The sequence below is a fragment of the Alosa pseudoharengus genome, unplaced genomic scaffold (assembly GCF_046254945.1).
Source record: "Alosa pseudoharengus isolate Yale_2024_CS ecotype anadromous, Long Island Sound unplaced genomic scaffold, YU_APseudo_1.1 YU_APseudo_1.1_scf_24, whole genome shotgun sequence".
Lineage (NCBI taxonomy): Eukaryota > Metazoa > Chordata > Actinopteri > Clupeiformes > Clupeidae > Alosa > Alosa pseudoharengus.
The window spans coordinates 23,211,091-23,221,695 of NW_027468689.1; the positions used below are offsets into that span (position 1 = coordinate 23,211,091).

At 44.0% G+C, this 10,605-nt stretch overlaps 1 protein-coding gene across 1 annotated transcript; it reads left to right on the top strand.

The window, feature by feature from the left end:
- The first annotated feature begins 240 nt into the window (after window positions 1–240).
- LOC143142552 (NGFI-A-binding protein 1-like) lies at window positions 241–10,384 on the top strand. The gene is made up of 8 exons (XM_076303508.1): window positions 241–439; window positions 1,820–2,785; window positions 3,316–3,449; window positions 3,814–3,859; window positions 6,313–6,432; window positions 7,184–7,352; window positions 7,728–7,856; window positions 8,334–10,384. The coding sequence occupies exons 2-8, from the start codon at window positions 1,928–1,930 to the stop codon at window positions 8,402–8,404; spliced, it is 1,527 nt and encodes a 508-aa protein (XP_076159623.1). The 5' UTR covers window positions 241–439; window positions 1,820–1,927; the 3' UTR covers window positions 8,405–10,384.
- The last annotated feature ends 221 nt before the right edge of the window (window positions 10,385–10,605 follow it).

A 10,605-nucleotide genomic window follows, 5' to 3' on the forward strand; every position in this document is an offset into this window, starting at 1 on the left:
ATGAACTAGGGTCACAAGGTGCAGAAGGAGCACTTGTTGATACTTATATAGACGTTTGAAAGGGCAATGCTACCGCACAGCGTGGCTCGAACCCCTGGTGATGGGCGCCTGTGTGCTTTGCGCTCCGGTAGCGATTGGTATTCCATGCAGCAGCCGCCCACGCGTTGGTTGCCGCCCACGCCAGGATTTGCGTCACGCTGAAGCGTGGGAGTGCGAGAGCGATGTAGAGACAGCGGAATATCCCAGCTCAGGCAGAAGAGGTGGAGGGGGCAGTAGACAGCACCGGTGTCGGTCACGGCTACCTTCACACACACTCACACACGCGCGCGCAATTTACAGTGAGCAGAAGTCAAGGCAAAGAAGTGGAAGGGCGCGCGTCTGCAGAGGGAAACGAGTACTCGGACGGCGACTGCAACCCTCCACTTGAGAATCTTGACAGGTTAGCGACAATCTTTCTACTTTCTGCCTTTTGAATCAACGCAGCAATAACTTTTTACAAGAAAAACGAAAATACGAATCGGCGTTTGTAATAATGAAACCATCCGAGACTGCTGTAGTCAATATTGGCACTATTTCCATCCTTGCATGAATCGACTATCACCGCTTTCTCCACACGTTAAATCAAGCGTGTGTAGCCTTCTGGGTACTTCGTGTTCAGAGCACTAGGCTTCTTGCTGTATAAAAAGGGGGACAGAGTGTGCACTACGTGTGTGGGAGAAACCTCGGTCCAGCTCCAGGAAAGGTTCTGGTAGGCGTTCCCAAGAAGCTGCGATAGCCATCCAGTCTTTCAGCAGTATTGCATTGTAGTTTTTTTCCACGCAGCGTAGGCTCAGACTGCAAGAAATATGATCGCAGTAATGTAAATACTAGTTTCCCTATTTGGATAGAAGAAAAAGCTGTTTTATGGATGGGGTAAATGTTTGTTCTCAAGTCAGAGAAAGTATTTACAGGAAAAAATGGGAAGCGTTGGTCCAGTGGTATCTATAAATACATGCTACAAATAAACAATCCCATCTTTATGCCAGCTTTACTATGCTGCCTTGCTGAAGCTCACAAAGCCTTAATACAGTATATCAACAATATATTTTCTGCATTTGTTTGTTTATGTTTACTTCACTGTCAACCTGACACTTGGGAAAGAATAGTTAGGTGGGCTTTAATCAGACACAAACCTCACATAGATTTATTTATTTCTCTCTAAATATTTGCACATCAAGAATTAATTGGTAGTTGAAGTGTTATGTGAAGTGGTAAGATGAAGCACAGTTTGTTATTTTAGTATTATTGCCGGGTATTTTTTGTCGTTTTCTGCTTAATGACAATAGATCAACGGGCAATAGGCACAGGCTGAGTGGACACAGCCAATTCCTTTTGCCGTCCCTCTGTCTCACAGTCTCCGGCTGGCTGCTGTGTAGCAACATGCCTTCCAGTATGTGCAGTCCAGCTTAGTATGTGGAAGGTGTAGAACCTACGGCCCCACCTACTGTGCACACGCTGCCATAAAAAGAACCATTTGGAATGCTACTCTTCCAGATGCCTGCTATGGGAGAAAGATACTCCTCTGCCTTTCTTTCGTCAATTGTCTCTCTCTGTCTCCCTCTCTCTCTCTCTGTCTGTCTATCTGTCTGTCAATCTGCCTTTCCTTGAGATGTTTTTGCACTGAATTTGACAGGGAGTTGATTTGTGTTTGTTTACTCGTTCTTATAAATCTACTACATGCCTTAATGAAGCAAACCAAACTATCATACAAAGTTTACAAATTAAAATGAAATCTCTTTCTCCCTTTCTCCCTCTGTTTCCCTCTCATATCTCTCCTCAGATATACCCAACCATCACACACAGAGGCACACACACACACACGCTCTCTCTCTCTCTCTCTCTCTCTCTCTCTCTCTCTCTCTCTCTCTGTGGCTCTCTGTGCTGTGAAATGTCTGCAGCCCTGCTGAGGACCCTGGGGGAGCTGCAGCTCTACCGCATCCTGCAGCGGGCCAACCTGCTGGCCTACTACGACGCCTTCATCCAGCAGGGCGGCGATGACGTGCAGCAGCTGTGTGAGGCCGGCGAGGACGAGTTCCTGGAGATCATGGCACTAGTGGGCATGGCCAGCAAGCCCCTGCACGTGCGCCGGCTGCAGAAGGCGCTCCGCGACTGGGTGACCAACCCGACGCTCTTCAACCAGCCGCTGGCCTCCCTGCCCGTGAGCAGCATCCCCGTCTATAAGGTGCCCGAGGGGGGGGCACGCAGCCCACACAGCCCGAGAAGTCCACTCCTGGGCAACGGGAATGGAGGCGGTGGTGGCAGTGGTGGTCGGGATGGCCACACGCTCCGCGTGCCCAAAGCGTTGCTGGGCAACGCCTGTCTGGACGGCAGCAGAGAGGGCACTCCGGTGCCGGGCTCGCCCCTGCAGAGTAGCGCCGGCGGTGGCGGCGAGAGTGGACGCTACTGGCTCGGCGGCGGCCACGCCAACGACAGCGAGCCCAGCCTGTCGCCATGCGAGGCCACGTCGCCCTGCTCGCCACGGGATGCCCTCGAAGTGTTGGATGCGGCCGCGGTGCAGTCGGTGACGGAGTGCGTGGAGAGGATCGCCCAGGAGCTGCCCCGCAGTGACCTCGCGGAGGTCAGGGAGCAGGTGAGGAGCAACAAGAAGCTGGCCAAGATGATCGGGCACATCTTCGAAATGAGCGACGACGACCCGCGCCGAGAGGAGGAGATTCGCAAATACAGCGCCATCTACGGGCGCTTCGACTCCAAGAGACGAGACGGAAAACATCTCACTCTGCATGAGGTAGCTTTCAAGCCGTTAGTGACCCCATTAGTGACCCCTCCCAAGACTGTCTGGTGTTTTAAATATCTACACCAGCTTTGAATATAATTAAAATAAGAAAAGTCCTGTCAGTTCAGCATATCAGTTACATGTCTCTGACCACGAAGTATCCATATTGTGCAGTATATGTTTGTGCTTCCTTTCTTGCAAATATGTTTTATTTATTTTATTTTGAGGTCAGCATTATGGTCAGTCACACTGGGGAAGTTAAATAATGCCCTTAACTGTTTATACTTTGTATTAGAATTAATAATAATTTGTCACTAGAAAATACATATTTGGTATACATATTTCCCGATTATTAGTGTTATAGTGAGAGTAGTCTCAGCATAGCTATATTTATTATCAGCCACACACAGCAAACAATAACTTCAAAACAACATGTCTGATACAATTTGCGTCTGTTCATGTACACAAATTATTCAGTGTTTTTGTTGTGTGCTACCAACACCTCCATTTGAACTTCATAATTAATACTCCTTCATCCCCAGCTCACGGTGAACGAGGCCGCGGCACAGTTATGTATGAAGGACTGTTCCCTGCTGACCAGGAGGGACGAGCTGTTTGGTTTGGCACGGCAGGTGTCCCGGGAGGTCACCTACAAATACACCTACAGGACCTGCAAGTAAGACATGACCCTTTAGTCCGCCAGGGGACAGCCCTTTTATATGTTTCTGAATAGTCATATACAGTATCTAATGCCATGTTGCAGTAATGAAAATGTGAATCTGTTTTAAAAGAGTACATCTGTATAAGTTGCTTCAAAGAAAAGTGCCTGTTAAATGAATTAATGTAAATGTAAAAGAACAAATTAATTCAGTACCATCTAATTAAATTAAATTGAGTTTTAGGAGTCTTTTTGGATTTGGATGGATCAGTGGATTTGATATCAGTGTTTAGTGTATGAATGCCATATAATACCTGCCAGTCAATCTGAAAAGAGTATTTCTCATCTTCAGTGTATTAAGTGTGATAATGTTCCTGTTCAGATCCCGGTGTGGTGATGAACCTTCTCCAAAAAGAATCAAATCTGAGGTAAGCACAACCTCGCCTGCCCTGCTGTAATGACACAATGAAGCCTAACAGCTCATATCACAGGTTAATCAGAATACGGCATATGGCTAACAGCCTCTAACACACACTCACACACACACACATCACACTCACACACACACACACATGCACGCACACACACACACACACACACACACACACACACACAGACACAGACACACTCACACACACAGTCAGACACACACACACACACACACAGACACACACACACACACACACACACACAATCAACCTTAATTATCTCTATAAAACACACAGTATCTGTGAGCTCCAACCCCCCCCCCCCCTTCCTTTGTGCAGGTTGTCTATTCCCTATGTTTCCCAGGGAGGTCTTTATTGATTTTCTACTCAGAGATTACGGATCCCTGTTGGTCGTCTCTGCCCACACACAATATTTGACTCATTTCGGTTCGTGTCTTATTTTCATAGAAATGCACGTTATTTGCTGAACAGCCCCTGGAGTAGCTGTCTCCAGAGAGCAATTATTCCAGTGAATCATGCTCATATTTTGCCCATGCTAAGCTACCTCGTGAGCAGCAGAGCTCTCTGGGACTGAAGCACAAACTAATGATTAAGTGCAGAAAAAAATAGAGAACTTGCTGTCATTACCCGCTCAGTGGAGCTTTAAGTAAGCAAAAGGTGTGAGGCGAAAGCATAATTTACAATATGCTGGTAGTTTTCTGGAGCACAAATGAAATGTGTTTCTTAATTCCCTAGGCTTATTACCCTGACAGTGGAGGTTGAACTGAACTACAGGCAAAAAGTATGAGGTTAATAGTAGCACTTTCAACAACATGAAGTGTGTACTTAACTATCTATGCAGAAAGTGACTTTATTCTTCAGACAAAAATAATGTGACAAGAGATTATAATTGATAGTGTTGTTGCTTGCACAACTCCCTCACCTTAGCCACCTTCTCCTCCAGAAGGAAAGCCCAGAACCACCCTCTTCATTTAAATGGTGACATCAATGTGTGGGAAGACACCACCAGACTCACCCTCACACACGGACACAAACGTAATGAAACGCAAACCGTGGGCCAGGCCCTGTCCCACGTCACAGACGCATACGCACTACTTAGCTGGTGCCGCTAAGAGTGCAGATATAGGCGTGTGGTGGGAGGGGAGATATTACTGTACGTGTGCAGGACCAGAGGTTTGGCTTTGTGGTGGCCTTTCTCCACTGGTCTGGTCAAACTCGTGTGATGAACCCAGTGTGTTACCTGAGGAAGCAAACAAGCACTGCTTCTACAGTGGCATGACTGAACTAGTGTGGTTTTACAATAGGAAACAAATGCTATTTTTATATTGACAGCATTTTTATTTTTGATTAATAAATCATTGTATTAATCATTATTACAATTCTTTTATAATCTATAACTAGGTTTATTCATCATTAATAATCTTGTATAAGGCTGGAATCACTATAAAAATATTATTGTGTTTTGTGGAGGTCAAAGTTTAAAGTGGACAATTACTCTTTTACCTCTGAAGCGACTGTAAACATGAATATTATGCTGCCTGGTTCATCTGGTTTAATATCTAATAACAAGCGGTGTTTTGGCATACATAACAACGCAGTTTTCACATACAAGATTTATAGACCAAAGATGTCAAGGCCTAAAGATCACACACACACACACACACACACACACACACACACACACACACACACACACACACACACACACACACACACACACACACATACACACGCACATTTAAACAGCCTCAAACCTACTTAACAGTCTTAGAAGCGTCCATCAGAAACGGCCAAATGACCACGGTGACTCACATGTAATGACAGACTTTGCAATCCACGTAAATGCCATTTTTGCACTAGAGACACAAATAGACCGAAAGTGTGGTCAGGAGTAATATCCATCTGTTTTATTTGAAAAGGAAGGCTGCACCGTTATGTATATAGTATAGTATAGTACATTATACTCTTGACTATAATCTATTGCACTTTGCATTGAAAATTGACTATAATCTATTGCACTTTGCATTGAATTTTTTTTTTTTATATAACACATTAACATTGTGACTGGCAAGAAATGAATTGTATATCTTTGATTAGAATTTCTAGTCAAAATGTCATTATGGACAAGTTGAGTTAGAATTGCAACATGTGTTAAAAAGCAATTGTTGATTGCTTTTAAAGTTGTGATTCATGCTACTGATTAAATGTTAAAACGGCTTGCCATATGCCAGTGAGGAACTAGCAAAGTAGTTTGTGCCAGTCTACATCAGTGAGTGAGCGTGCACCAGACTGGCCTCAGGTCTATGGAAGCCAGAGATAACTGATTGGCCTTTACCCAGGATCATGGACAACACCTTCAACTCCCATGCCCCTGCTCTGTTGCCCTCGAGAGGGGTATTGCTGAGGTTAACACCGTGCTGTTTGCTCCTTAGGAGGGGTACTTTGACCTGCAGGAGGCGCTCCAGGCCATCTACATGCGGCAGGAGACTCTGAGGGAGCAGCTGGCCTGTGCCAAGACCAAAGGAGAAGAGGTGCTCATCAGGAACCTACAGGTAGCCACTCCTTTTAGACCCCAGTGCATCCGAGTAGATCCCAATGCATCCAATTGTAGTGCATCCCAGTAGATTCCAATGGATCGCATTCCAGTGTACTCCAGTAGATTTCAATGGATCCCAATAGATCCTAATGCATCCCATTCCAGTGCATCACAGTAGATCCTAATGTATCCCAGAGGATCCTGTTCAGGTGTGTGTCTCCCTACAGTGTTTTTGAACATCCACTGTAACTAGGCTACATCTATCAGACCAGCATTCAAGTAAATCTCAGTCTGGTTATTATATGATTTAACAACGGAAATTACTAAATGACGCATTTGGCAAAAACACTCCCTGTCCATGTTGGCATGGCACCATTCATTCTGGCTGCCGGGGAGCTAAAAATACTGCTGTAGATGGCGATGCTTGGGCCCGGTGCCATGTTGTGTGTTTGAGGGAGCTCGGCAGTGGCTCGGAATATGTTGTTTGCTTCAGCTCCTACCTCATCCGCTCCACAGCAAAATGTTGACATGGCATATGGGGTGTCAAGGAGGAGTGTGAGAGCTATGCTGTCGCTCCCATTCACTGCATTTAGGCATGGAACACATTCATTAGTGTTTTGCCTGTGAGTGTATGCTTACTGGTGAGTGTGTGTGTGTGTGTGTGTGGGTGTATCTGTTATTGCCTGTGTAGTTTGGTTTGTATGTGTATGTGTGTGTTTGTATGTGTGTCTGATGTCTTTTTGTGTGTGTGTGTGTGTGTGTGGTAGATGCAGCTGGAGCGTCTGCTGGGCAGACAGATGGAGATCCTCCGGGATGCGGCGGCCCAAGACCGTCTCCAGGCGCTGGACTGGAAGATTCCAGCCGTGGCTATCAAGCACCTCACAGCCCGGCAGCACGCCAACACTGTCTCCCCCGACAACTGCCGTGAACAACCAGGTGAGGACCGCTGTGCCAATCATCTTGATTAGTTCCCTCCAGGTTGTTTATTGATTGTGATAGCATAAATGATTGTCCACAGTTATATTTTCCAACAGTGGACATTAAGGTTTTTTACTACCACACTACGGTACCCTCGATGAGCATGAAGTTAAATAATATCCCTCTATTAGATATATATTTTAGCTACCCAATGTCTACCTTAATCCAGTTTAATTTAAACTGAACCGATATATCATGATGTCATTACTGTACTAACAGTGCACCCAGTCTGTGGGGGATTTCTATCAGTTGAATTCAATGGATGATGAAGATGATGATGATGATGATGATGATGACATAAAGTTCTGACTTATCCGTGTATCTGTCCCGTAGGTGATAGACCCTTGAATCTGCGTGTGTCCAATCCAGGGGAAGGGGACATTCCACTCGGCAGGCAGCTAGCCAATGAGCTGAAGCGACATCATAATCACATCTCCGAGGAGACAAGGAAGCAGGGAGCAGGTCAGTGGCGCCCTGTTCTGATGACTCCTTCCCTTTCGTTTCGTTTCGTTTAGTTTAGTTTCGTTTCGTTCCGTATCCTCTTCTTTGGCGCCCTTCCACTGCGCCCACTGTGTTGTTTACCACTCAGAGGAGTCTGTGATCCCTCTACTCCAAACTGTGGGCTTTGCCTTTCATGTCTAAAGGCTTTGGTGGGCCCACTCCTCCCTACGCTTTTGACGCGTACGTTCTAAGTGTGGGAGAAAAGGGGGGGCTTGCCTAGCGTTTGAACACGGCTCCATAGCTTCTGACAACTTTGCACTTTAAACCAGAAATGTGGGAGGAGTTGCTGTCAATCTGTGTCGGATGAATAATTCTGTTAATTCCATGGATTCATTTTTGCCTTTTTTCCTTAAATGAAGTGGTGTGTTATAGTATTGCTTGTTATTGTTAGTATTAAGTGTGGATGTTTATGTGTCTGTTATGTCTGTTTATTTTCAGAAAATGGACATCAGAAGTTCAGTCTTGTGGAGAAAACGGTCATAAAGTCAGAGCCAGAGGACTCCAGATAGTGTCTTTGTCCCTAACTGTCATCCCATCACAGTTTATGTTGTAGGGTTAACCCAAGGTCACACACTGCCCTTTGTCCATCGATACCAAGCACAGGAATATTACAGCACTGCCTTAACAGCCAACAATGCCTAAAATATATATTTATTTTTCCTTTCTTTTATTTGTATTTTTTTAGTTTTCCCAAAGCGCCTACACCTCCAGTGAAACCTGAGATAGACAGAGTACTGATGTTGTTGATGGCAGTTATGTTTTGAATGAGTCCATTTGTACATATTGTTTTTCTTTTCATTGGTTTTCTAATATATGTTATTTAAGAATGCTTCATCTTCATAAAAAGGACAAACATTTGTTCTTTGTATGTACTGTAAAACAAAGCCTTCTTTGCTTTATTTAATTATGTGATGGACAATAAGACCAAAAAGGCTAGAGAAATTATTTTGTTATAATGCAGTGGTTAAAACTGAATGGTCTTCAGTGTGAGGAGGAGGAGGACACAGGGGCAGGTGATTAAGAACTCAGTGACATCCTAAACCCAGCTCTCTTTCTGACAGGGGTGTGTGGGTTGGGTCATCTGTCTCGCAGCATCAAACCTTAGGGGCCCCAATTTCACTGACTGGCAACTGGCAACAAGGAAAGAGTTCCAATTAAAGGCCACTGAACATGAAGTGAATTAGATTCCATAATTTAACAAACATAATTTGGCCAAAAAAAAAAACATTTGACTAACTTAATACCATAAATGTAAACATGGGGGGTCAATACAAGGCTCCCACACGCCATGGGATACAACAACAATTTAGCTCACGCACACGCACAGACTTTGCTCGTTGCTTGTTGTGTGTCACTGAAATATGGAAAAGGAGGGTATGGCCATTACAGTGTCCTTAGAAAAAGTGTTGTCAGTGTGCCAAAATATACCAAATACAGTATTTTGTCACTTTGAAGTCAAGCTTTGTAGTAGCTTTGTGTTTGGCTTGTTGTACGGTACCTTTATGTCAATCAACATTACTAGTCTTAGAAACTCTTGGTGTGTCAGGCGTTTTTTGCACTCCTCGTTTTAAGCGTCCTTTTGTTATTAAATTTAGATGAGTAATGATTGTCTCATTTACAAATTCATACATTTTCACTAGGAAATCTCAGTAGACAAGTTAATGATATTGTGTCATTGTTCTATATCTAAGCTGTATGTTTTTTGGATTCTACCATTGTCTTGTGAGTTGAAACAGTTCTGCCTCCAACCTTGGCGGTCACAGACAGCTCCCCTCTGCACTCTTTCTGAGTGCTTTCAGGGACTTTGTGTTTTGCACTACTAGTTTCTCTCCTCAATATTTCTAACACATAATGTAATTCTCCCTTAATATTTCTGAACTCAGATTAAGTCAGTCATCGATGTTTATGAATTTAGATAAAGTCACTCTGCAACCTTTCATTGGTGTATCCCATCCTCATTTGTAAAAATAAAAACACACACATACACACACACTCACACTCTCACACACACACACACACAAGGAATATCATTTTTTTTATCGATAAATGCATCTTTGTATTGTAATGGTTAAACAATTCATTCATACTCGTAGAAAACCAGTCCAGATGGTGGTGAACTGGTCAATCAAAATGTAAAATCCATCGCTGCTCATCAATCTTATGGTAACGATGTGTTTGTAGTCCTCATCAGTTCACCTGTGCTGCAGCTGCCTTTGGTTTACACAAGTCACCCACCATATGGCTGTTTGCACAGTGTGTGTTTCACTGCAATCCTCCAGATGTTCTTGTTGTGTCAAGAGGGAGGATATGTAAGGATAGTTGCTAGCCATTGAACTGTAGACCATTGAACGTCATTGTTGTTTGGTTGTTGTAAGTGACCGATTAGGGTATGTTTGCATAGTCGTGCACATTATTTTTTTTTTTTGTAAACACTAAAATATTTTATTTGTTTAACAGCACATAGATATTAAAGTTTATTTTTGAGACCATGCAGTGAGTGTTGTTCTCTTCTTTATAGTTTTTGATAATGGCTCTGTTACTTTATGGGTGTTTCTGTCTGTAACCACAAATACTTCAAAGTGAGAGAATCCAAGGCTCACCTATACAGCTGATTTGCATGTGCATCACTCACACATTCGGAAACTAGGCGATGAGTCACTCTGACGCAGTTCACAGCCCTCTCTCTCTTTCTTTCTCTGTGCCTCTCTCA

Coding starts and splice junctions, on each gene's coding strand:
- LOC143142552 (XM_076303508.1), top strand. CDS start 1,928: ATGTCTGCAGCCCTGCTGAGGACCCTGGGGGAGCTGCAGCTCTACCGC. Junction 3,450..3,813: donor TACACCTACAGGACCTGCAA/GTAAGACATGAC, acceptor GTTCCTGTTCAG/ATCCCGGTGTGGTGATGAAC. Junction 6,433..7,183: donor TGCTCATCAGGAACCTACAG/GTAGCCACTCCT, acceptor TGTGTGTGGTAG/ATGCAGCTGGAGCGTCTGCT.